This window comes from Oncorhynchus tshawytscha, linkage group LG01 (assembly GCF_018296145.1).
Source record: "Oncorhynchus tshawytscha isolate Ot180627B linkage group LG01, Otsh_v2.0, whole genome shotgun sequence".
NCBI lineage: Eukaryota > Metazoa > Chordata > Actinopteri > Salmoniformes > Salmonidae > Oncorhynchus > Oncorhynchus tshawytscha.
In genome coordinates this window covers 20,238,742-20,265,966 of record NC_056429.1, presented here as the reverse complement: position 1 = coordinate 20,265,966, position 27,225 = coordinate 20,238,742, and the positions used below count along the sequence as shown (strand labels likewise).

At 42.5% G+C, this 27,225-nt stretch overlaps 1 protein-coding gene across 1 annotated transcript; it reads left to right on the top strand.

Annotated features, from left to right (window-relative positions):
* Positions 1–672: 672 nt before the first annotated feature.
* LOC112238933 (nuclear receptor ROR-beta) lies at positions 673–26,106 on the top strand. The gene is made up of 10 exons (XM_024407493.2): positions 673–1,150; positions 18,453–18,538; positions 19,033–19,174; positions 19,494–19,925; positions 20,042–20,163; positions 20,286–20,418; positions 21,958–22,065; positions 22,275–22,385; positions 22,510–22,622; positions 22,760–26,106. The coding sequence occupies exons 1-10, from the start codon at positions 1,144–1,146 to the stop codon at positions 22,919–22,921; spliced, it is 1,416 nt and encodes a 471-aa protein (XP_024263261.1). The 5' UTR covers positions 673–1,143; the 3' UTR covers positions 22,922–26,106.
* The last annotated feature ends 1,119 nt before the right edge of the window (positions 26,107–27,225 follow it).

Sequence of the window (27,225 nt, the reverse complement as noted above, 5' to 3'; positions counted from 1 at the left end):
GTAACTGTTTTAAAGTCACCATTGACCTCATGGTGACATCCCTGAGCGGTTTCTGTCACTACAGACACCCTGGTTCGAATCCAGGCTCTATCACAACCGGCTGTGATTGGGAGTCCCATAGGGCAGGCGCATAACTGGCCCATTGTCGTCCGGGTTTGGCCCGGTGTAGGCCATTATCATTGTAAATAAGAATTTGTTCTTAACTGCCTTGCATAGCTAAATAAAGTTTACAAAAAAATGCATATAAAGGTTCATAGCCTACATATTTTCTCTCCAAGACATGCTGTTTTGTATTTCTTTACTTGTGTTACATGATGGATGCATATTGCTGCTTTATAATTAATAGTTGTTATGCTCATAGGTTCTCACTGAAGAAAAATGTCAATGAATTAATGATTTCAAGTCTGATAATAAAACATTTTTAAAAATTGATGCAACAAGATACGTTTGATATTAGACAGGTTTGATTTTTGAATACAGAACTATCAATGTACATATAGCCTATGTAATAAAGCGCTTATTATTTGATCACAAAATAGCCTTGTAGTGGGAGAAGAGAAAAAAGCAAAACGCACAATCAGAGCACCGCTATGCTTACGTCTACTTGAGACAGCCTACTTTTTAAGAATGTATTTTAACGAGGAAAAGAAAAGCCTCGTAGGAATATTTCCCACGATGTTGCTCCTGTGACACACTGCCACACTTTCCCACGCAAGTGAAAGCCCGATCCTCCTTAAGCGCGCGGGGCCGCGCGCTGTTTCGCGGGAAAAAGGCAGGCCAGTCGAGCAAGATCATGTGAGAGCCCACGCGCCGAAAGAAGGTTACAGCAGCGATCGATAAGAGACAGTGAGCACCAGTACAGGAACGAAGTGGGAAGACCAGGAGTTCGACACAATATCTCATTGTGAACAGTCACAGGAAGAATACTTGTGCTACACGGAGTAAATACGTTAACAAACTTAACCTATTCGTTTGATATTTTGTTTGTTTCACATACCAGCTATTAGAAAACATATTAGGATTTGTTGTTTTTACTTTCAACAGCTCCTTTTCGGTGTGAAAAAGCGTATATAATCTTTATATTCTTTCGTTTTATTTTCTTTACGTTGAGTTTTGCGACTCAAAAATAATAACAGCAAGAATATGAGAGGTACGTTCTACATTCTAATAATTACAAACATGTATAGCATATATGTCTATGTCTGTGTTTTGCTCATTAAAGTGACAGTTTTGTATGGGAGTAATGTAAACTGTGATAGACGCATTACTTTGAAATAGTCTACTGAACTGTCGGACCGGGGTGCATGTGTTGAAACTGGGCGCGCTTGAGAATGAACGACGACATAGGTCTCAAATAACTCATGTTTGGCCATGAGATATGACAAATAATCAAGTAACCCACTCTATGTGCTTCGTCAGGATGTTTTACAAAGTTAATTTAGAAGAATAAAAACACTGCACTTTTAAATCTGCACATTTAAAAAGTACACCAAACTCAAGTAAAAATGTCCCATAGGCTATTAGCAGATGAATGTAGATGGTGATTTGTTTGTCTTTGCCAGCAATTGGCAGCAAGCATTTTTTGTTATGTAAGAAAAGGGAGGTGGGAGAGTGATTGAAAGACTTATTAGGCCTACATATGATCTTTGTTCAGCTCTGTTTTTCATTCTGGACGTTTGGTTGTATTTGCATTAGTACTGTTGGCCATAATTAACTTGATCATATAAAATATATTATTAATATTATATTACATTATATTTTTCCCCAAATGCTCAAAACTAATGCTAATTTCGTTTCATTCCTACTCGTGGTGCGTGGGCGGGTGTTGTTGTTGTTTTCTGCATCCAGTCATGGCGGGCTGTGTGAGGTAGAGTCCGCTGTTCCATTGACCTAGTTCTGTCATTGAGGATTACACCGCGTTCAGAGAGGGTGGAGGATGGGCGGGTGGGGAGGCATGGTTTCTGAGGGTTCTCGTCATTAACATTAACAGCAACCCATTAACATATATATATATTTTTTTTTTAACCAGGCAAGTCAGTTAAGAACATATTCTTATTTTCAATGACGGCGTAGGAACAGTGGGTTAACTGCCTGTTCAGGGGGAGAACGACAGATTTGTACCTTGTCAGCTCGGGGGTTTGAACTCGCAACCTTCCGGTTATTAGTCCAACGCTCTAACCACTAGGCTACGCTGCCGCCCCAACATGAGCCTATTATTACTTCAATCTGAGGACATTATCAGTGAAAAAATAACCAGTGGTTACTAGGGGATGGCAGAGCAGAGGTTTCATGGCATGTGCAAACCCATGCGGTTGACTGTCAAAAACAGAGCCTTTTCTGGTGTACAAGCAACCTTCTTTACCTACAAGGCATATTAAACCATTTATTGTAGGCCAGTTATTATTTGGTATGATTTTTTTTGCATCATATGGCAAATCATTTATTTACAAAAGCCAAAAGACCACATGTTGGTCTTTCATACTTTACCAGACAGCTGACTGTGATTTTAGATTTTTTTTCTGCAAATAATTGTAGGCCTTCATTGTAAATAGGAATTTGTTCTTAACTGACTTGCCTAGTTAAATAAAGGTTAAATATTTTTTTTAATGTAAAATCTTTTATCCAAAATATTCATCCGGATTTTACATTTATTATGCAATTTCTATGCGGAGTCGCAGCAGGATATGGGGACCAACAACCAGTAGCCTACATTCACCTCTCAGCAGGACACCTTAAGCCCTCACTCAGTTTCCATTGTGAGTTTAGCTACTTGATTACATTAACCATAATCTATGTCACCCATTTGTTTTCAAGTACGGCTTGCATCAATATATAGTAGAATCGATTATATAGGGTAGGGTATAGTTTTAGGGTATAGTTTTAGCAAGGAATCAAAGACAAAGTAGAGCAGTGATGGCAGCTCTCTGCTCCCAAGGGCACTGTCGATCAAGCGCAAAGTCACTATCTGTCAGGAGATGTTCACAGTGGGGCTACAGTATGTGTGAAGGTGCCTATCTTTGACAACTAACTGCTAACTTTCCACTCCCTGAGCTTTAACTCCCTGCTGGATGGCATCATCCTTTGATTCCCTATACAGTATGGAAATCCTCTGGGCCCCAGATAAAGCCTATAGGCTACAATGGAAAAACTGCTGACCCAAAGCACTATTTGTCTGGAAGCAGAGCCAAATAGACATGGATTTATATATGATGTTGTGTGGAACTGTGGTTGTAGCACAACCCTAAATGTGTTTCAGTGGTTGGGATGAGCACCCCATACCATATGGTTTATTTCAGGACTGATATATAGCAGTGGAGTAAAATACATAAAGCGCAAAAGAGAAATTGATGTTTCATATGCCAAAAATAAAGACACTAATGAAACAGAAAAACAGTACCATATTTATTAGAAACACAGTAACTAACACAGATTGTTAACCTAATGTAACTAGGTTAGATCATCAGTCACCATCATTGGTGACTGAGGGCGTTCTGCATTAGCATCGAATAGCCCCCGTGATATGAAACTTTTCTTTGATAAATATTTTTGTTGTATTTTACCCCGTTTTCTCCCCAATTTCGTGGTATCCGATTGTTTAGTAGCTACTATCTTGCCTCATCGCTACAACTCCCGTACGGGCTCGGGAGAGACGAAGGTTGAAAGTCATTCGTCCTCCGATACATCACCCAACCAAGCCGCACTGCTTCTTAACACAGCGCGCATCCAACCCGGAAGCCAGCCGCACCAATGTGTCGGAGGAAACACCGTGCACCTGGCAACCTTGGTTAGCGCGCACTGCGCCCGGCCCGCCACAGGAGTCGCAGGTGCCCGATGAGACAAGGATATCCCTACCGGCAAACCCCTCCCTAACCCGGACGACGCTAGGCCAATTGTGCGTCGCCCCACGGACCTCCCGGTCGGGGCCGGTTACGTCAGAGCCTAGGCACGAAACCAGAGTCTCTGGTGGCACAGCTGGCGCTGCAGTACAGCGCCCTTAACAACTGCGCCACCCGAGAGGCCCTGATATGCAACTTTTCAGGGAAGTTAGGAACCAATATACACCGGCAGTTAGGAAAGCTAAGGCTAGCTTTTTCAAACAGAAATTTGCATCCTGTAGTACAAACTCAAAAAAGTTCTGGAGAATAAGAGCACCTCCTCCCAGCTGCCCACTGCACTGAGGCTAGGAAACACTGTCACTACCAATAAATCCACAATAATTGAGAATTTCAATTTCATTTTTTCTATGGCTGGCCATGCTTTCCACCTGGCTACCCCTACCCCGGTCAACAGCCCTGCGCTCCCCACAGCAAATCGCCAAAACCTCCCTCACTTCTCCTTCACCCAAATCCAGATAGCTGATGTTCTGAAAGAGCTGCAAAATCTGGACGCCTACCAATCAGCCGTGCTAGACAATCTGGACCCTCTCTTTCTTAAATTATCTGCCGAAATTGTTGCAACCCCTATTACTAGCCTGTTCAACCTCTTTCGTATCGTCTGAGATTCCCTTAGATTGGAAAGCTGCCGTGGTCATCCCCCTCTTCAAAGGGGGAGACACTCTAGACCCAAACTGCTACAGACCAATATCTATTCTACCCTGCCTTTCTCAGGTCTTTGAAAGCCAAGTTAACATACAGATTACCGACCATTTTGAATCTCACCGTACCTTCTCCGCTATGCAATCTGGTTTCAGAGCTCAAGGTCCTAAACGATATCATAACCGCCATTGATAAGAGACATTACTGTGCAGCTGTATTCATTGACCTGGCTAAGGCTTTCGATTCTGTCAATCACAACATTCTTATTGGCAGACTCAACAGCCTTGGTTTCTCAAATGATTGCCCTGCTTGGTTCACCAACTACTTCTCCGATAGATTTTAGTATGTCAAATCGAAAAGCCTGTTGTCCGGACCTCTGGCAGTCTCTATGGGGGTGCCACAGGGTTAAATTCTCGACTCTCTTCTCTGTATACATCAATGATGTCGCTCTCGCTGCTGGTGATTCTTTGATCCACCTCTACGCAGATGACACCATTCTGTATACCTCTGGCCCTTCTTTGGACACTGTGTTAACTAACCTCCAGATGAGCTTCAATGCCATACAACTCTCCTTCCGTGGCCTCCAACTGCTCTTAAATGCAAGTAAAGCTAAATGCATGCTCTTCAACCGTTCGCTGCCCGCACCTGCCCGCCTGTCCAGCATCACTACTCTGGATGGTTCTGACTTATAATATGTGTACAACTACAAATACCTAGGTGTCTGGTTAGACTAAACTCTCCTTCCAGACTCGCATTAAGCATCTCCAATCCAAAATTAAATCTAGAATTGGCTTCCTATTTCGCAACAAAGCATCCTTCACTCATGCTGCCAAACATACCCTCGTAAAACTGACCATCCTACCGATCCTCGACTTCGGCGATGTCATTTACAAAATAGCCTCAAACACTCTACTCAACAAATTGGATGCGGTCTATCACAGTGACATCCGTTTTGTCACCAAAGCCCCATATACTACCCACCACTGCGACCTGTATGCTCTCGTTGGCTGGCCCTCGCTTCATACTCATCGCCAAACCCACTGGCTCCAGGTCGTCTACAAGTCTCTGCTAGGTAAAGCCCTGCCTTATCTCAGCTCACTGGTCACCATAGCAGCACCTACCCGTAGCACGTGCTCCAGCAGGTATATCTCACTGGTCACCCCCAAAGCCAATTCTTCCTTTGGCCGCCTCTCCTTCCAGTTCTCTGCTGCCAATGACTGGAATGAACTGCAAAAATCTCTGAAGCTGGAGACTCATATCTCCCTCACTAGCTTTAAGCACCAGCTGTCAGAGCAGCTTACAGATCACTGCACCTGTACATAACTCATCTGTAAATAGCCCATCCAATCTACCTCATCCCCATACTGTATTTATTTATTTATCTTGCTCCTTTGCACCCCAGTATCCCTACTTGCACATTCATCTTCTGCACACCCTACCATTCCAGTGTTGAATTGATATATTGTAATTACTTCACCACCATGGCCTATTTATTGCCTTACCTCTCTTATCCTACCTCATTTGCACATGTTGTTTATCTATTTTACTACTGTATTATTGATTGTATGTTTGTTTATTCCATGTGTAACTCTGTGTTGTTGTATGTGTCGAACTGCTTTGCTTTATCTTGGCCAGGTCACAGTTGCAAATGAGAACTTGTTCTCAACTAGCCTACCTGGTTAAATAAAGGTCAAATAAATAAAAACAATTTTTGCACCATCCACTCCTGCCTTAGGGCCTCTCAGTCAACTCCTGTTACTCCTACAGAGGAATTACTCTCTCCTTCTGGCATATTTAAAGAGTGGGGCTCTGTATCAGCCATACCCTCTCACAGAGTACTTTGTGTCTGTAGGTCACACTGAAGTGGAGAGAGAGAGGGATAAGTTATCACTATCCACACAACTGTTTAGAAAACAGGTGCAAGCTAGGTACTGTAGTTGAAGGCCCCATCAGCAGCCCAGCCTAGAGAGAGGGTTATGTTTTAAGAACTAAATGTCCCCTTAACCCTGCAATTAAGCTCTAGGACAAGAGGACCATATTATATATACCTTAAAGCACCCTTATCGCATATGCAATGTAGGTTAAACGCTCTGGCTGTAGCGTTTGTGCTAAAGTATATCGCTATGCGGTACTACTTCGAGGTTAAACATACAGCGTGTCAAGTAAATACAAAGTAGAAGGTAAATAGGACCTTCGGACTCCCTGTGAGCTGTTTGGTTAGGTAAGATAAGAGAGAAAAGTCTCTGTGACTGCAGGCTTTACTGCTGGGACAAGCAAACTGGCTGACAGAGACAGACAGTTTGCTTGTCCCAGCAGTAAAACCTGCAGTAAAGCCTGCACCTTTCAAACCAAGACGTTTTGCCAGCAACTTTTTGCTGACTTATTGCAGGCGACAAAGCCTGTACTTTTGTTTCCACCAACTGACCTAGTATGCCCCAAGGTTCCAAGGTTCACCAAAGTATACGTTGTCTGGTCTTTGGTGCCCAAATGTAAATAGCGTAGCCGGCAATACACTCCTAATCCCCTGCGACCAGTGACTACATAAAACCAGGGGCTAGTACCGGTTCATGGAACAGAACTGAAGTCTAGAAAATAACAACATCTTTCAAGGAACATAATCAGAACCCGAGAACTAAAGTGATCTAAACTGTTCCTGAACAGAACCATTGTTTTAAAAGCATGGGAACTGGTTAATAACGCTATTTTATGTTCCGGGCATTTTATTCCAGTCACACAAAAAAAAAACACAGCAAGCACCTATGCAAAGCCCTACCTCTGTCAATCAGAAACTTCTTCCAGTGTCTGCCGGCCAGCTGAACATCTTTGCCAGTGTGTGTGTGTAGGCTACCTGCCCCTCCCCCTCTGAAGCATAGCTGTAGCCTACTGAAGTTACAAGTGTGATTCAGATGAGAGAGATTTGTAATTAGAATGGATTAACTTTTTCACTGCTAGTTAGGGACACTATAGTTATCACATTTCACACTGGATTTATTAAAAGTAAGATGTTTTTTTTCATTCGGGTGCCACTGTGCACACACAGCTAGCTTCTCTGGTCCAAAGTTAAGCCAACTGTGAAGTTAAAAGACCTTCAAAGATCCTCCATAGAAGCCGCTCCTCCGTAGGTATAATTCTGTGGTCCAAATTCAAATACCCCCATATGTACTGTAAAATTTGGTGGTGCATCTTCCATTTGAAAATCGTTGCCAGTGTGTGATTTTAGGCTACCTGTCCCTCCCTCTCCACTACTGTCTTGGGTGGCTATGTGTTATGTACCGCATTCAGCCAAACAGGTTGCACCAGTCTGTTGTTTACCCCTGCTAGACTAAACGTCCAAAAGAATCTAGCCACCATAGCATGGGGGAGGAAAAGGTTGTTTTATTAAGACAGTATGCATATTTTTCCAGATTTTTTTGTGGGGAGTTAAGTAGGAAATTGACGCCTTTGCAGCCTGCAACAAGTATGTCGAACTGCTAACTTACTGTTGTGAATGTGAAGAAATGAAAGCAGTGCACTCTCTTCTGTCCTATCGGAGGAATTTAGAACTTGATGATGCTGCTTTCTGTCATGTCAGGTTACCATGACAATGATCGAAACAACAGGGTCAAAGTTGAATTTCTCTTGCTCAGTTGTGAGTTGCAAGGCACCATACCCTGATAGGGTATTTTTTACCCCTTAATCATATAACAATAAACTTTTACCAGACTTTTCTAAGACTTTTTTGTATTAACATGTTCTAGAAGTGTGTTGTAAAAGTATGCAAATTAGGCAATATCGCATTAAATATGCACATATTTGCATATCGCACAAAAAGTTTTGGGGGGGACACTGGATGAAGTCAGCCTAAAGTTTCATTTTGTTAAAATACTCCAGGATCTGAGTTGTCCAGAGCAGATTTTGATAAATACATTTTTCATCTTTCTATCTGTAGAATACTAAAGACATTTTTGGTTCATTTTTCCAAAGAAAATGTTATCTAGAATAACATATCAACAATTTTCTCTGTGCAAGTCTGGAGAATATATCTTAGGATAACCACAGAAAATTTGGTGAATGCAAATGCTTTTGAACCTGAGAAAAATACATTTGTGTGTGGGAAGAGTCTGACTTTTGGGAAATAGCAGTTAAAGACAAGTACACTGTATTTAGGCTACCAAACAACTATTTAGACCCAATCATCATCTCTTCAAAGTAAGTTACTGAATATAGTCCAGTTTGTAACATTCTCTATGAAATATGCTTTTAAATTATGTGTAATTTAATGTAGTGAGATTGCAATTATTGATTTATGTCCATTTTAAAGTGGTTAAAATTCATAAAAATGTTGATGACGGTAGTATGATAAACTAAATTTAAAAAAATACATTTTATTCAAGTTTGACATTTTTATGTTTACTCCTTGAAAATACTGATATTAATGGACGAACATACGAACAAATCTTAAAATTGATAAGTACAGTTGAAGTCGGAAGTTTACACCTTACCCAAATACATTTAAACTCAGTTTTTCACAATTCCTGACATTTAATCCAAGTAAAAATTCCCTGTCTTAGGTCAGTTAGGATCACCACTTTATTATAAGAATGTGAAATGTCAGAATAATAGTAGAGAGAAGGATTTATTTCAGCTTTTATTTCTTTCATCACATTCCCAGTGGATCAGAAGGTTACATACACTCAATTAGTATTTGGTAGCGTTGCCTTTATATTGTTTAACTTGGGTCAAACATTTCAGGTTTAAGCTTCCCACAATCATTTAGGTGAATTTTGGCCCATTCCTCCTGACAGAGATGGTGTAACTGAGTCAGGTTTGTAGGCCTCGCACATGATTTGCTCGCACACGTTTTTCAGTTCTGTCCACAAATGTTCTATGGGATTGAGGTCAGGGCTTTGTGATGGCCACTCCAATAGCTTAACTTTGTTGTCCTTAAGCCATTTAGCCATTTTGCCAAAACTTTAGAATTATGCTTCGGGTCATTGTCCATTAGGAAGACCCATTTGCGACCAAGCTTGAACTTCCTGCAGCAAAGCACCCCCACAACATGATGCTGCCACCCCCATGCTTCACGGTTGGGATGGTGTTCTTCGGCTTGCAAGCCTCTCCAACATAACAATGGTCATTATGGCCAAACAGTTCTATTTGTGTTTCATCAGACCAGAGGACATTTCTCCAATAAGTATGATCTTCGTCCCCATGTGCAGGTGCAAACCATAGTCTGGCTGTCTCCTTCCTGAGCGGGGTGACGGCTGTATGGTCCCATGGTGTTTATACTTGCACACTATTGTTTGTACACCTGAACGTGGTACCTTCAGGCATTTGAAAAATGCTCCCAAGGATGAACCAGACTTGTGGAGGTCTACACATTTTTTTCTGAGGTCTTGGCTGATTTCTTTTCATTTCCCCATAATGTCAAGCAAAGAGGCACTGAGTTTGAAGGTAGGCCTGAAATACATCCACAGGTACACCTCCAATTTATTCAAATGATGTCAATTAGCCAATCAGAAGCTTTTAAAGCCATGACATAATTTTCTGAAAATTTCCAAGCTGTTTAAAGGCACAGTCAACTTAGTGTATGTATACTTCTGACCCACTGGAATTGTGATACAGTGAATTATAAGTGAAATAATCTGTCTGTAAACAATTGTTGGAAAAATTACTTGTATCATACATAAAGTAGACGTCCTAACCGACTTGCCAAAACTATAGTTTGTTAACAAACAATTTGTGGAGTGGTTGAAAAAGGAGTTTTAATGACTCCAACCTAAGTGTATGTAAACTTCCGACTTCAACTGTACATAATAAAAATGTCACTTCAGCCTGTGGTGCCAGCCTTAAGCAATGGCTATATAAAAGTTGAATGGCCTGTTTGTAAGGGGGTCATATAAACATTGCCCTTTTTTTTACAGGCAACATATCGTAAATCCTATGTGAAAGATGTCTGACAGTTCCACTAACTGCTTCACTACTAACTGCAAAATATTTCCCACCTTCAATCACAATTGTCTGCATATTAAATAAAGCATGAATGTTGTCAGCACTTTTTGAAGCAGTGTGAATTTGCTAGCTAGTATTGTACGTTATTATCGCCAGTTGTGTGTCCAGAACATTTTGAATGGGGTGGCCAAGGTGGTGCACAGACCCAGTTTAGGGGGATTTTTTCAATATAATAACTGCGCGTACGCAACATTTTTTTTAAAAATGTGTCATGAACTCATCCAGTCATGATGTTTTCATCTGATTGTCAAACAAATCACTTCAAAAGTAGGTTAAGTAGGTTACCTGTGCACATTTAATGGAAAGGGACATATATTACAACCACCATAAGTGTAATGACATTCAACCTAGTTCATGTTTCAAGTTTTTTGAGTCATATGTACTGGATACACATGGTATATACTCTCCAACAAAATGCTTACATGCAGGTTCCTTCTTGACAATGCAGCAACAATAAGAAATAATTAAAGATAAGAATATGTGTCAGCGATTAGTTGAATGGATAAGGCGGAGTCAGGCACAGGACACAGGTATTAGTAATAATCAGAGAATTTACTCAAAATTAAGCAATGTTCCAACAAGGAAAAACACAAATATCCAGAGCACAGGGGATGAAAACCGCCCACTCCCCCGGCTGGTCCTGGCAATAGGACCGCAGAAACCTACCCACATCCTGGTTGACTCTCTCCACCTGCCCGTTACTCTCGGGTTGAAAACCTGAGGTGAGGCTGACCGACACCCCCAGGCGTTCCATAAACGCCCTCCAGACTTTAGACGTGAATTGTGGACCCCGATCAGAAACTATATCCTCAGGCACCCCGTAGTGCCGAAATACGTGGGTGAACAGGGCCTCCGCAGTCTGTAGAGCCGTAGGGAAAGGAAGGAGACGGCAGGACTTAGAAAACCGATCCACAACGACCAGGATCGTGGTGTTGTCCCGTGACGGGGGAAGATCCGTCAAGAAATCCACCGATAGGTGTGACTACGGTCGTTGTGGAACGGGAAGGGGTTGTAATTTCCCTCTGGGCAGGTGTCTAGGTGCCTTGCACTATGCGCACACCGAGCAGGAGGAAACATAAACCCTCACGTCCTTAGCTAACGTGGGCCACCAGTACTTCCCAGCAAGACAGCGCAGTGTCCATCTGATCTGGCCCAACAGATCAAACGAACGTGCCCAGCCCCCTCAAGCCAATGTATCCACGCCTTCAGAGCCCCGACAACAGCCAATAGCTCCCGGTCCCCCACATCATAATTTCGCTCCGCCGGGCTGAGCTTCTTTGAAAAGAAAGCACAGGGGCAGAGTTTTAGTGGCGTATCCGAGCGCTGAGACAGCACAGCTCCTATCCCAGCCTCGGACATGTCCACCTCTACTATGAACGCTAAGGAGGGATCCGGATGAGCCAGCACGGGAGCCGGGGTAAACAGAGCCTTCAGGTGACTAAAAGCCCTGTCCGCCCCAGCTGACCACTGCAGTCGCACCGGTCCCCCCTTCAGCAAGGAGGTAATGGAAGCCGCTACCTGACCAAAACCCTGGATAAACCTCCGGTAGTAGTTGGCAAACCCTAAGAACCGCTGCACCTCCTTTACCGGGGTTGGAGTCGGCCAATTACACACAGCTGAAATGTGGTAATTTTCCATCTCCAACCCTGATACGGAAAGGCGGTACCCTAGGAAGGACTGTTGGAAGAACAGACATTTCTCAGCCTTGACGTACAGGTCATGCTCCAACAGTCAACCAAGCACCCTGCGTACAAGGGACACATGCTCGGCACGTGAAGCGGAGTATATTAGAATGTCATCTATATACACCACTACACCCTGCCCGTGCAGGTCCCTGAAAATATAATCTACAAAGGATTGGAAGACTGATGGAGCATTCAATAACCCGTACGGCATGACGAGGTACTCATAGTGCCCAGAAGTGGTGCAAAACGCCATCTTCCACTCATCCCCCGCCCGGATACGCACAAGGTTGTAAGCGCTCCTGAGATCCAATTTTGTGAAGAAGCGCGCCCCATGCAATGACTCTGTCATACTGGCTATGAGCGGTAGCGGGTAACTGTATTTTACCGTGATCTGATTTAAACCTCGATAGTCAATACACGAGCGCAAACCTCCATCCTTCTTCTTCACAAAAAATAACCTAGAGGAGACAGGTGAAGTGGAAGGCCGAATGTATCCCTGTCCCAGAGATTCGGTGACATATGTTTCCATATCCGTCGTCTCCTCCTGTGACAGAGGATACACGTGACTCCTGGGAAGTGCAGCATCTACCAGGAGATTTATCGCACAATCCCTGCGTCGATGGGGTGGTAATTGAGTCGCCTTCTTTTTACAGAAGGCGAGTGCCAAATCGGCATATTCGGGAGGAATGAGCATGGTGGTGACCTGGTTTGGACTTTCCACCGTAGTTGCACCTAAGGAAACACCTACACACCTCACTGAACACTGACGGGACCATCCCTTGAGAGCCCTCTGTTGCCACAAAATAGTGGGGTCATGAGAAGCCAACCAGGGAAGGCCCAACACAACAGGAAACGCAGGAAAGTCGATCAGGAAGAGACTAATTCTCTCCTCATGACTGCGTTATCATACAGAGTTGAGTTGTGACCTCCCTAATTAGCCCCGACCCCAAAGGACGACTATCTAAGGTATGTACAGGGAAGGGAACTTCAACAGGAGCAATAGGGATCCCTAATCAAAGTGCAAAGGAACGGTCAATAAAGTTCCCAGCTGCGCCTGAATCAAATACTGCCTGGGAACGCGGGGAAAACTCAGGAAATCCTATATGCAACCACATGTGTGCAACAGGGAGCTCTGGGTGAGTTGTGTGCCTACTCACCTGGGATGATCCACCAGTGCTCCGCCTGCTACCTCGACCCCCGGGGAACCTCCCCAGCACCGACCAGCAGTGTGCCCTCTGTGGCCACAGGTGGTGCAGGGAATGGTCCCCCCTCCGGTCCCCCTCATAGCAGCACCTCCCACCTCCATTGGTGTTTGATCAGAGGTGCTGGGGGATGGAACTGACGGACCCCGATCCGGACGTCCGTGGGAGGCCAACAGGTTATCCAGCCAGATGGATAGGTCCACCAGCTGGTCAAGGTTAAGGGTGGTGTCCCTGCATTCTAGCTCCCTATGAACGTCCTCGTGTAAACTACACCTGTAGTGGTCGATCAGGGCCCGCTCATACCATCCCACGCCAGCGGCCAGAGCTCTAAAGTCCAGCACGAACTCTTGAGCGCTCCTCATCCCCTGTCTTAGATGATACAAGCGTTCCCCCGCTGCTCTCCCTTCAGGTGGATGATCGAAAACCGCCCGGAAGCGGCAGGTGAAATCCTCGTAATTGTCCAACGTCGGGCCTTCCCTTTCCCAGATGGTGTTGGCCATTCCAGTGCTTTACCCATCAGACAAGAGATGAGGGCGCTCACTCTCTCGGGTCCTGAAGGGGCCGGCTGGACGGCTGCTAGGTAGAGCTAGCACCCGGCAGCTGTTCCGTCATACGCTCCCGGGAGCGAGAGCCGAATCCGACTGGATCCTGATGAATCATTGGTGGACATCAGTGTAGGTTGTTATGGGAGCTGGGGTGATGATGATGGGTTAACCGGAAAACCCCCTTTCTCCCATCGGTCCATGGTTTGCAGCACGCGATCCACGGCTGTACCGAGACTCTGTAACATAGTCGCATGCTGCTGGACGCGCTCCTCCACTGGAGAGGAGGGCTGGTTGCACCTGCTGACTCCATTCTATGGTGCGTGATTCTGTCAGCAATTAGGTGAATGGATAAGGCGGAGTAAGGCGCAGGACACAGGTATGAGTAATAATCAGAGAATTTACTCAAAATTAAGCAATGTTCCAACAAGGAAAAACACAAATATCCAGAGCACAAAATAACGAAACCACATGACAACGACAATCACGCACAAAACAGAAAGGGAAGCCAGAGGGTTAAATAAGGAACATTGATTATGGAATGGAAACCAGGTGTGTATAATGAAGACAAAATAAAACGAAAATGAAACATGGATCGGTGGTGACTAGAAAGCCGGTGACGTCGACCGCCGAACGCCGCCTGAACAAGGAGAGGGACAAACTTCGGCGGAAGTCGTGACAATATGAACATAAAGTAAATAGCTCAGTAGAATAGAATCAACATTTTAGCATAAGTATGATACATTAAGGCACACTTTCTAGTCTAATATTTACACGTGTTTTGGGCAAGTGTTTAAATTGTGCAGTATTTAGCAATCATCATTTTTCTACAAGGTGGCGTGTGTTCATGGATACCAAGGGAAGCCAGGCTTCCTCCAAAATGTTAACAATAAAAAAAGAAACAAACTTATAAAATATTTCAAGTTCGTGTCCATCCGTGTTTCACAATGTCCCTTCAATTCACAAGAGGCTGAATCTATTTCACCAGAGAAAGCATCCGAGCAAGGCAAACAGGACCCCTCTGTCTTAGTATCTGTAGCCCATGTATCTGATGCTGTCTGGCCAAAAATAAACATGTCATACTATTTTATCCAGACAGCATCAGATACATAGGCTACACATACTAAAACACAGGGGCGCGGTTTTGCTCGCTCCGATTCTTTCTCCAGTGAGCTTGATGAGTCTTACTGTCGGTGCGCATCTTGTTCGAAATAATCAATATATTCATAGACGACCTATCAGATTTCAGAATTTCTAGGTGTGGGCAATCAGATTTCAGGGGAGGCTGTGGCCACCCTGGGCCACCCCCTGGACACGCCACTGAGTATCGCGGTGCTTGTTTTAAATTAGAGTATCGCCGTGCTTGGTTTGAATTAGATTATACATGAAGAGTTATTTGTCAACAATTTCACAACACTCCTCTCCCACTTAGTAAAAGGCTATTGCAACATAAAGACCCTCCCTTAATATGAATACTTTTTAAACTGGTTCCTCTATATGTAGACTATATCATCTTATCTTACTCATATTGGTTACACTTTATTTTCTGCCCACTAATTACCTAGTATTTACCATGGGACAATGGCTATTACATAGTTATTACTTGTTGTTTTCCATGAGATAAGTCTTCCTAGAGAGAGTTAATTTATGAGTGTAAAGGACTAAGTCCTTTGCTTAAACTTGTTGGCAGAGGAAGACTTCAGGTCAAACATCCCTGATCCACTGACCAAACCAGAAAAGTAAGGCACACGAGAACTTGTCATTCTTGAAACGATGTCCAGGAACTTTGCTGACATTCTGCAGTGCTCCTTAGTGCTACATACTGCGTGGTACTTTGTGTACTTTAAATGCCATATTCTTTCACGTGATTAAAATGTCCTGAAATGAATTAGAGTTGTGTAAAAAGGGTTCAGGTGTTGAAGCCATGACCCATTATGTAACTGACTTGTCCAGACAGCCCATAACACTCCTGCAGGACTCAGTGGTTATGCTAGGGGTAGAACTAGTTTTATGAACTGCTCCGAGACAGCTGAAACTGCAAAAATACCTGACATGCTTCCACAAGTTGAGCACCAGTGTAAGTTACAATCAGGGCCCCTTCAGAATATACTGCAGACATGTTTAAAATACTCTCACACTCCCTGGTGTTACATAAGTGGAACATGGATGTCGATACACTTGTATTTACTCTACAGATTCTAAAGTGATAATCAATCTTTCACTAATCAAACATGGACTGTTTTTTTTAGCCTGTGAACATTTCCATTCCCCTGTCAGTGATTGAGTCAGATTTGGTTCCACCTTAAAACAGGAAAGAAAGAAATCAGATGAATTGCCAGGGATGCCAACCAAAGCGCCTCCCCTTGCTGAATTGGAAAGTGTGTCAGTAGAACAGCTCCTCCTCTCTCATAGCCTGACTGTTCCACACAGCTGAGCAGCATGTCAGTTAACATATCAGAGACAAAGCTATGCTCCCAGGAACCTATGGGAGCGATAAGAGAGGGAAGGGGTAGGCTCGTCACGGCGTTGCTAGGGTCACCTCCCCTGAATGAGTGTGTTCGTGAAACTCGGCCAGACAGCAGTTATATAACAGGGAGAGGGTGGGGGCCAGGGGCGCTAGATGGGGTAGAGAGAGAGAGCGGTTTTTTTCCACTGCCTTTATATATTTATTTCCCTATTTGCTTTTTGTAGGTCAGTAGGAATTATATCTGGGAAGCCACTCAAATATCTCACTCACATTATGCAAAAGACTCCCACTCACAAAGCAGTTATAGTTGAGCATTCTCCCTTCCTATCTATGATGCTGAGATTTCAACTTTATAGTTTAGTCATTTGCTTTGCTCCCCGTGTGTGACGCACTTACTGTATCTAGACACAGGCTCACTCGGGTGATTGGTTGGGCTGGTAAAGGGCCGTTAATACAGTTGCTACCTGCAAAGTAAATGTTACATAACGCCTTGCGTCACTGTAATACAAAATAGTTTTGAGAAAAAAAGATTTAACACACCCAGCAGTCAAAGCGAACACAGAAAAACAACCATTTGTTTTTGAGCGTAGCCATTTTATCTTGTGTAGCAGAGGAGGCTTTCCTGAAGCAGGGGCTTTTGTTAACCTCTTCTAACATTTAATTCACCCTGGAGGAGGAACAGTGAAACGTTATTACCCCAGGCCCAGTAAATGCAATTAACCTGCTACTCTGGTATGATGTAAATAATAGCCTGTTCCAGGGAGAGAGGGCTCAGGGCTTTACACACACTGTTGCACATACTGTTAAATGTTCTGTTCATATGAATAAATTCTATATTCGTATCACCAGTATGGAGTTTTTTTTCCTGCAAAATGCTGCAAATTGGCTTTTGACTCTGATAGTGCCAGTCGGTATTAGATGAAACGTCACGTCCCCGCACGTCTGTGGGGAAAACAACCTGTGGTTTACCCCATTGGCTCACAGCAAAAACTTAACCTTTTTCTTGTTGTTTGTTTGTTTCAGTCAATTACAAAACTACATTCAAGAAAAGTACAACATGTCTAAAGGATACTTTTCAACATTGCCTGCTTCTGCCCAAGCGTTCTCACTACTTAGAAAAACATCATATTGTATGGCTTCCCTCATGCCCCTTTTCATGACAGTGCTAGAACATTAAGCTAGCCAAGACCAACAACAAAAACAAATGGACTATACAGCTACAAGTAGTGAGTGGCGATACAAACAGACTATACTAAACAAGTTAAATGTCTTACCTGTGATTACATTTTTTCCACAGGTATAGTACCAGTCAAACGCTTGGACACACCTACTCATTTTATTTTTACTATTTTCTACATTGTAGAATAGTAGTGAAGACATCAAAAGTATGAAATAACACATGGAATCATGTAGTAACCAAACCAATCAAAATATATTTCATATTTGAGATTCTTCAAAGTAGTAGCCTACTTGGGCACTGGTTCCCCACATTTCCCACTCTCCCACGCCAAATAGCCTGAAGCCACAGGACTCATCTCGCAGGCTCTATTTCTCTATGTGGGAACATTGCGAACCGTAGATCAGGATTTTTGGGCTGGTTAAACAACACAGCAGTTTTTCTGCATGTAATTCATATATAACAAAACATTGACGATGAAGTTGGCTCATATACAATGGGGGTCAATGGGAAAGAATGTTTGTTTTCCCCAATTTGTGGGTGTTGTCAAGGGAAATTCCTTCGTATGACGTGGATACCGACTCGGAGTATAGTGTTTCTGTTGAGTTCAAAATCAGGGCAGTTGGGAGCAAAGATTGAGCAGATGTTTCTATCCCTTCTTATTTGATAGGGTAGGTATATCTACACCTGTCTTGCACTTTCTCAGACAGTTCTGGCACAGTTTCTAAGGACCATATCATGAAGAGTTCAAAACCCAAGTCACCATCAAGTTATATTGTATTATCTAGTCTAGTGAGTCTTTAGTGTTTAGTATGCAATGTACTAAATGTTCCTCCTCTCTCTCTACTTCCAGCACAAATTGAAGTAATACCCTGCAAGATCTGTGGGGACAAGTCATCAGGGATCCACTATGGTGTAATCACCTGTGAAGGCTGCAAGGTGAGCTACCTCAATCTCAGAGATATACTTACTCTTAGTGTTCTATTTTAGTTCTGCCTACTGTCATCCCTCTAGAATACCCACAGCAAATTCAATCAGTTTAGACTATTTATATATTGTATGCCCTTGCCCAGTGCCCATCCATCCCTGCACCTGTATTCATGGTCAAATAGCTCAAGCTTATGTGTCCTGTTTCACACTTGTGTAACCTGTACAATTGTGGAACCTGTATAAGTGTTTGGTATGAAATTGAAATGTGTTATTTGCAATTCCCACTCCCCCTGAGAGTGGGATCACGGCCAGGGATCAGCCATTATTGATGGCAACCCTGGAGCAATTATGTTTAAGTGCCTTGCTCAAGGGCAGCGCAACAGATTTTTCACCTAGTCGTCTCGTGGATTCGAACTAGCAACCTTTCAGTTACTGGCCAAACGCTCTAACCGCTAGGTTACCTGCCTCCCTGATGGTGTTTGTGCTTGTGTGTGTGTTTGCAGGGCTTCTTCCGACGCAGCCAGCAGAACAATGCTATATACTCCTGTTCCCGGCAGAGGAACTGTCTGATTGACCGCACCAATCGGAATCGCTGCCAACACTGCCGGCTGCAGAAGTGCCTGGCCCTAGGCATGAGCCGTGATGGTGAGTGTGAAACACACACACACATACACACACACAGCAAGGTCAGTCCAGAGGGGACCCCTGTCTGTCTCTTCACCGGACGCTAGAGCTCTCTGGGTCTTATTGAAAGGCCAAATGTGGAGTTGTGTTACACTGTGTAAAATCACTCCTGGAGTCATGCCTGAGAGACAGCAGTGATGCCATGAAATGAAATTATCAGTGGATTTTCTTCTATATTTGCAATTGTTCAAGTTCCATATTGGCTCCATATGGACTTACTATATGAGCTCATAATTCATTCCCTGATTATTTACTGACTCTATCCCCTTTCCTGGTACAGCGGTGAAGTTTGGCCGCATGTCCAAAAAGCAGAGAGACAGCCTGTATGCTGAGGTCCAGAAGCACCAGGCGTCCCAGGAGTTAACTGCCGCCCGTGAGGAGGGAGGCGAGGTCGGAGGTCACAGCCGGGCATACAGCAGAGGCTCCAGTGCCGCTCTCAGCGACCTTGATGACATCACCCTGCCAGACGGCCTGCTGTGTGACCTGCCCCTGACACCAGAGGGCGCTGAAAGAGAGTTCTGCAATCTGGAAATGATGGGGGGAAGCGGGGGTAGCAGCTCCTCCTCTCAAAGCTCACCAGAACAGAACAGACTGGACTTCGGAGACAGCAACCACCACATCAAGCACGAGTACCAGCTGCTGCACGAGTCCGGCCTGTTCACACACGCGCTGCTCAACCCTCTACCCGAGGGATTCTCCATGCTCGAGATTGGTAAGTGGAACAGTCACTCTATCACCATCTGCTGTATGTCACTATAACCAACACTAGATCATTTTTTCATTGAGTGTGGTTGATAGCTAAACCATACATGTCTTGTCCATTTCCAGAACGTATAACTGCTAGTGTAGTAAAGTCTCACATAGAGACCAGTCAGCATGGCAGTGAGGAGCTGAAGAGGCTTATCTGGTCCCTGTACACCCCTGAGGAGACACGCAGCTTCCAGAGCAAGGTAAACATCAATGTCCTGTACCAAGATTAACTCAGTGACCTGTGACCTATTTACTCTTACACGACTATGTGCTATTCCCAATGTTATATCTAACATGGGCATCCCTTTGTTCTCTCTTTCAGTCTGCGGAGGTCATGTGGCAGCAGTGTGCCATCCACCTCACCAATGCCATCCAGTACGTGGTGGAGTTTGCCAAGCGCATCACTGGATTCCTGGATCTCTGTCAGAACGACCAGGTCATTCTTCTCAAAGCAGGTCAGTACCTATTGTTAGGACATAAGATGAGTGCATTTCACAACTCTATTCCATGGCCTCATACACCAGCTTTCTCTGACCTCAAAGCACACAGTGGGGTCTGATATTAATCACACCCTTGATAAAGATGAGCAAAAATTATTGTATAAAATAAATAATTCAAATACTGAGCTATATTGTATGCAAGAAACATTGGGGAAATGATATTATTTTATACTAATACAATTTCTCAGAGAAAGAGATTTTGTTAAACAAGTAACCATTATTTTTCTCAAAAAGGTAGAGGTCAAAATGATTGACATCCCTGATTTCACCTTACGAGAATAACGTCCCTGTGCCTTTTTCTAAAATGTTTTATGAGTTGGAGAACGCATTGGGAGAGATCTTAGACCATTCCGCCATACAGAATCCTTCCAGATCCTTGATATTCTTTATCTGCGCTTATGGACTGCCCTCTTCAATATAAACCACAGGTTTTCAATGGGGTTCAAGTTTAGAGACAGAGATGGCCATTGCAACATGTAGATTTTGTGGCCAATCAACCATTTCCATGTGGATATTGATGTGTGTGAAACAGTTAATTGGCCACAAAAATCTACATTCGCAATGGACATCTCAGTCTCCGGACTTGAAACCAATTGTAAACCCTGTGGTTTGAATTGAAGACGGAAGTCCAAAAGCGCAGACAAAGGATATCAAGGATCTTGAAGGATTCTCCAATCTCGTCTCATTGATTGGACTCCAGGTTAGCTGACTCCTGATTCCAATTAGCTGTTGGAGAAGTCATTAATCTAGGGGTTCAAACCTACACTGTAAATGTTTAAATTATGTATAAATGATGTATTCAATATAGACAATATAGATGAAGATCAGATCTAAATGTATGACCAATTTATGCAGAAATACAGGTAATTCCAAAGGGTTCTCACATACTTTTTCTTGCCACTGTATTATATACAGTCATTTTTGCTCATCTTTATCAAGGGTGTGAACAATTTCGGAGCCCACTGTAGTTCCTGTTCAGACAACCTGAGCATGTAAGCATTAACTGCATTTCCATGTGTCAGTACTACAGCATTCATACACAATAGTATATTTGACAAACATGTGTGTCTGCAGACAAACAAACTTCGCCACTTAGGACTACATTTTAGAATATACAATCAATTTAACCTTATGTGGCAAAGACCACATTCTGTTTCCAACGATGTTCAAGAAAAAAGTTATTATTCTAATGATGGCTCTTCTTGTTTTTCTTCTCGCTCACCTTTTCTTTTATGTGCTGTTTGTTCATCATCTTTGTTTGAATTGTAACAAATTGTATTGTAAAAATTATTTAATTTATAATTAATTGAAATACATTTGATGTTGTGATATGAAATGGATGTATTCTATTGACTGACAACATGGAATTCATGTTTTATTTCATATTGTTTGTGTGTACGTGTTGGAGCATCCTTTGTCCCCCTTTTCTCCCTTTTCCTCTTCCTCTCTCTCCCCCTCTCCATCTTTACGGTCTCTTTACGGTCTCCTCTTCAGGATGTCTGGATGTGCTTCTGATTCGCATGTGTCGTGCCTACAACCCCATCAACAACACTATTCTGTTTGATAGCAAGTTTGCTAGCGCACAGACCTTCAAAGCTCTTGGTGAGTCCCCTCTTTATGAAACCAAAGCATTAATATTTCATCAGAGTATATTCACACACACAAAAAAAAGTATATAAATATATTCACCCACCCACATAGTCGAAAAATGCTAGGTCAACCCTTTTTTATAGCTTACTTTTTAAAAAAGTGAACCAAGTCAGACGTTTCTGTTTTGAAGACACGTGTTTTTCCCCCCTCTTTCCTTGAAGGTTGTGATGACCTTGTGGGTGCTGTGTTTGACCTGGCCAAGAGCCTGAGTCGTATGCAGCTCTCTGAAGAGGAGATGGCTCTGTTCAGTGCTTCTGTTCTCCTGTCACCAGGTAATCCTCTCACACTGTCTCCCGTTGACTGGGGTGATGTCTCAGCTCTGAAACAGACACTAAGTAATATGTAAGAAGGAAAACCAGCAGACTGACTGTGGTTGTTGCTCTTTTTTCCCTCCAGACCGACCATGGTTGACAGACAGGCAACAGGTACAGAAGCTTCAAGAGAAAGTATATCTGGCTCTGCAACATTGTCTACACAGAGGTGGCTCATCAGAGGAGAAACTGGCAAAGGTACATATTGGCAGACGATGATATATTCCTTTATTCCTCAAACAGGCTTTTGTTAAAGGATTTGGGGTGGAATGTGAAAGATACAAATGTTCTATCCTGCTTTTTCCTTTCTCTGTGTCTCTTCTTCTACCTCTAAGATGGTGTCCAAGCTTCCCATGATGAAGTCCATCTGTAATCTACACATTGACAAGCTCGAGTTTTTCCGTCTGCTCCACCCGGAGACTGCATTCAATTTCCCCCCTCTGTACCGTGAGGTGTTCAGCAGTGAAATCACCTTCCCAGACTCCACAATGGACTAAAAATCTGTTTAGATATGAAAGTGATTCATATAGAGACAAAAAGATGTAGGGAACGAGAGGTAGGGAGAGGAATGTGGCAACAGCGAAGTAACCAGCAGCTCTGTGACAACCCTGCACGCTACACTTTAGGACATACTACTCTCACCTCAGACCTCCACCTTATGGAGTTGCTTGGACTGTAAGCCAGTGACAGGCTACAAAATTCAACACTAGGTGCTGGGTACTATATGCATGCTGCCTATTTTGGGGGGAGTAAAACGGTTCTGAGAATGTATTTTTGCAATCTCAGATGGTTTTTCTAAGAGCTTGAGAGCTTGAGATCTCCCTTAAGCTGAAGTCCTCTGTAAAAACAGTTTAACTTATTTTCCAGGTCTCAGTGTAAGTCCTTGTAAGATAATCTTGAATGTACCCCACAGACATGCAGCACAGCTCAAGGCACGAGACTGAATGTACTATACAATCCTGCCCCATTGGAGGAGATGGTGTGTAGTCTCTTTTTTATCTTATTGCAGTTTGACAGCTCAATTGTTTTTCTCCAGTTTCTTATTTGGTAGTGCCCATACTTTGCAGTTTTGTATCCCATGAACAAACTGTTTAAAGGGACCAAGATCAAATGGATAAGTGGGCACATTTTTTTGCATGCAAGACATGGACGATGCAACTATTACCATGCATGCAGACTTGCACACACAGCACTAAGACAAAGCACTTATGCTGACCTATACATGTATTTTTACAGGCACACATTCAGACACTGATATTTTTCAGCTCGACTTACATTTTTTAGGTGCAATCAAAGACCTCAGTCCCACTACATTTTCCCTTGCAAATGCCACTTAGAGAGAGAGCAAGAGAGAAGAATCACATAAGTATTTTTAAATGTTCTTTACCTATACACTTATATTTACTCATGTAAAAATAAAATTAGACAGGGATTTAAATATATATATACATTGAGAGGGAGGGAGAGGGGGAGATGTATAATACGTAAAAATGATTCAGGTTGTTATTGTAAAAGAGAATGTGTTATCAATGACTCAGCTGGTTAAATAAAGGCAAATAAATAAATAGATTCGCCAGGACTGCGTCTTTCAAAATATTTCTGGTCATATTCTGGGGTACTGGGATGGAAAATGATTAAATGAATAGCACTTACCGACAATGAGCCCTCCCTCACCCAATCTGGACACTTTTCTCGTGCTACAAATAATCTCAGGGTTCCAGCTCAGAGACTGACGAACGTCCTCCTGAAACTGACAGAAGTGGGACATCCTCCTGCCTCAGACAGGCAGGACTAAAGCAAATGAGATAGAGAGTTCCCCAGGAGATGAAGGATCCCTCAAACCAGGGGTCTGTAGGTCCAATACAATACTTTGTTCAAGAGGGAAAGGAAGCAGATGATAAGAAGAAAACAAATAGGTAGTGAAAACACTTTCCAGTGCTCCCAGCTCGGCACCAACAACAATTTGGAAGGGGTGTTTAGAGTTTGAGCTTTGACCAGTATGGGGAAGGTGGGGACTCAGGCTCCCTCTGTATGTTTTTAGGCAGTCAACTGTTTCAGACTGAACTGAAAGTGTGATGATTTGTTAATGATGCCTTCTCTCCCTAACCCTCCCCCGTTTACCTCACCCTCTCAAAAAACACTCACGGCATAATGAAGGGTTAACAGAGCCATCAGCTACCCCCCAGAGTTAGGGATTTCAACATTTAGATTATAGAGTATTTAAGATGTCAGAATTTATAATGCAATTTGAAGGATGATGATAGTGTACAAAAATATGTATTTTATGTTTATATATTTTTCCACACTGTTTATTTGGGAGCATTAAATCTGCCCCTCTGTCTTCAATGAGAGCACAGATTTTTATTAATCTATACCAGGAAGTTAAAGTTAGATTAATATCTCTTTTTATGGAGAGGGACATTGGGTGTGGCAGGATATTACTTTTGAACTATTCTTAAAGGGGCTTTTGGGATTTCAAAAAACTCTCAACACCCTCAGTACAAAGCTTGTACATAGACAAGCTGCAGTGTGAAAGGTTTGGTCAGAGCAGAATACTTGTATTTCTTTTACCACAATAAGAGAGAATCACTTACGGGCCTTGAATATTTTCTGTCTAATTATATTTCAATAATCACATGTTTCACTTTGCAATGCTGGAACAGTGCGGTTCTTCATACTGTATATATAAAAGTAGTTGGTATTTAGGGGGATACACTTTTCTGGGAGCTTACCACTGTGTCATATTGGGACTGTGCAATAATGTCTTTCCCGATTTCAGTTAGGAAGGTCTTAACAGCCCTGGTTAGATGTCTCAGTAGACTTCATAAGCAATCCAGCCTGAGACCCCTTAAAAGTACAGCACAAGAGGTTTTTAATTCTCTCAACATAACAACACTCAACTTTTACACAGAACTAGTTTAACTGACTTGAGTTTATGGTTCGTAAGGCAGAGGAGATTCTATTAAGTGAAATGCTTTGTAAGTGTTTAGAACTTAGATGGTTATGTATTTGCACACCTAAAACTGCTTTTCTTTCTTTTAAGGCAGTTCGCAATGTGTGCAGTTACATTTCCTCTCAGTCACTCAGGGAGATAGCTGGGCTCTCTGTTCCAGTGTTTTCATCAGTTAACCTAGTCCGACACCTTGCGCGTAATAGAAGAAGACCTTAAAACCTTGATCACAGTGTACATGTTCTTGTGAATGTTGTTCACAAAAGTATCAAAGGTTTGATCCCAGTCTAATATCAATATTATTACAGCACTTTTGAGCCTACATTTTTGAATAAATAGGATCTAAAATGTAATTACATTTAAAGATGGATTTTAATCTATGTATCCTGTGTTGGTTTTGTTGTGATCTTTTGTTTCTTAATTTCTATCGTAGTCTGTCATATTTTTTCTTATCAGTTTAGTGTCCTCCTTTTTGTCTTGGAGAGTTGTTATTCTATTTTTTCAATAATATCTCCCTAAATCTTTTCATGATACTTCTATTTATCATGTTTTCATTCTATTTTAAGATGATTATTGAAATCAATCTAGATTTTAAAAATATATAATTTAGGATATATTATGAATATGAAGCCTAAGAGTATTTTTAAACACATTTAAGAGTTCTTGTTGTAGCAACAATGGAGACACAATATGTGGATTTAAGAATGTAATAAAAGTCATTTTACAATAAGTTGATGTTGTTTGTGTGCTTACTCATGTACAGTATTTAAACTTCCTAACCATTGGAATTGGGTGATCCACACCAGTTTATTAGTTTTACAGATAGGAATATCAATCATATGGAATAAAGATAGGTCAATTGTTAAATATTTAACAAAAGATATACAGTTAAGTAACATCTGTTGACAACAGAACAACCCAAAAACATGTACATTACCTTTCAAAAGTTTGGGGTCACTTAGAAATGTCCTTGTTTTTGAAAGAAAAGCAAAACTATTTGTCTATCAAAATAACATCAAATTGATCAGAAATACAGTGTAGACATTGTTAATGTTGTACATGACTATTGTAGATGGAAACGGCTGCTTTTTAATGGAATATCTACATAGGCGTACAGAGGCCCATTATCAGCAACCATCACTCCTGTGTTTCAATGGCACGTTGTGTTGGCTAATCCAAGTTTATCATTTTACAAGGCTAAGTGATCATTAGAAAACACTTTTGCAATTATGTTAGCACAGCTGAAAACTGTTGTCCTGATTAAAGAAGCAATAAAACTGGCCTTCTTTAGACTAGTTGAGTGTCTGGAGCATCAGCATTTATGGGTTCGATTACAGGCTCAAAATGGCCTGTAATCGAACAAAGTACTTTCTTCTGAAACTGGTCAGTCTATTCTTGTTCTGAGAAATGAAGGCTATTCTATGCGAGAAATTGCCAAGAAACTGAAGATCTTGTACAACGCTGTGTACTACTCTCTTCACAGAACAGCGCAAACTGGCCCTAACCAGAATAAAAAGAGGAGTGGGAGGCCCCAGTGCACAACTGAGCAAGAGGACAAGTACATCAGAGTGTCTAGTTTGAGAAACAGACACCTCACAAGTCCTCAAATGGCAGCTTCATGAAATAGTACCCGCAAAACAACAGACTCAACATCAACAGTGAAGATGCGACTCCGGGATGCTTGCCTTCTAGGCAGAGTTGTAAAGAAAAAGCCATATCTCAGACTGGCCAATAAAAAGAAAAGATTAAGATGGGCAAAAGTACACAGACACTGAACAGAGGAACTCTGCCTAGAAGGCCAGCATCCCGGAGTCGCCTCTTCACTGTTGACGTTGAGACTGGTGTTTTGCA

Coding starts and splice junctions, on each gene's coding strand:
- LOC112238933 (XM_024407493.2), top strand. Junction 19,175..19,493: donor CCTAGGCATGAGCCGTGATG/GTGAGTGTGAAA, acceptor TTCCTGGTACAG/CGGTGAAGTTTGGCCGCATG. Junction 22,066..22,274: donor ACAGACCTTCAAAGCTCTTG/GTGAGTCCCCTC, acceptor CTTTCCTTGAAG/GTTGTGATGACCTTGTGGGT.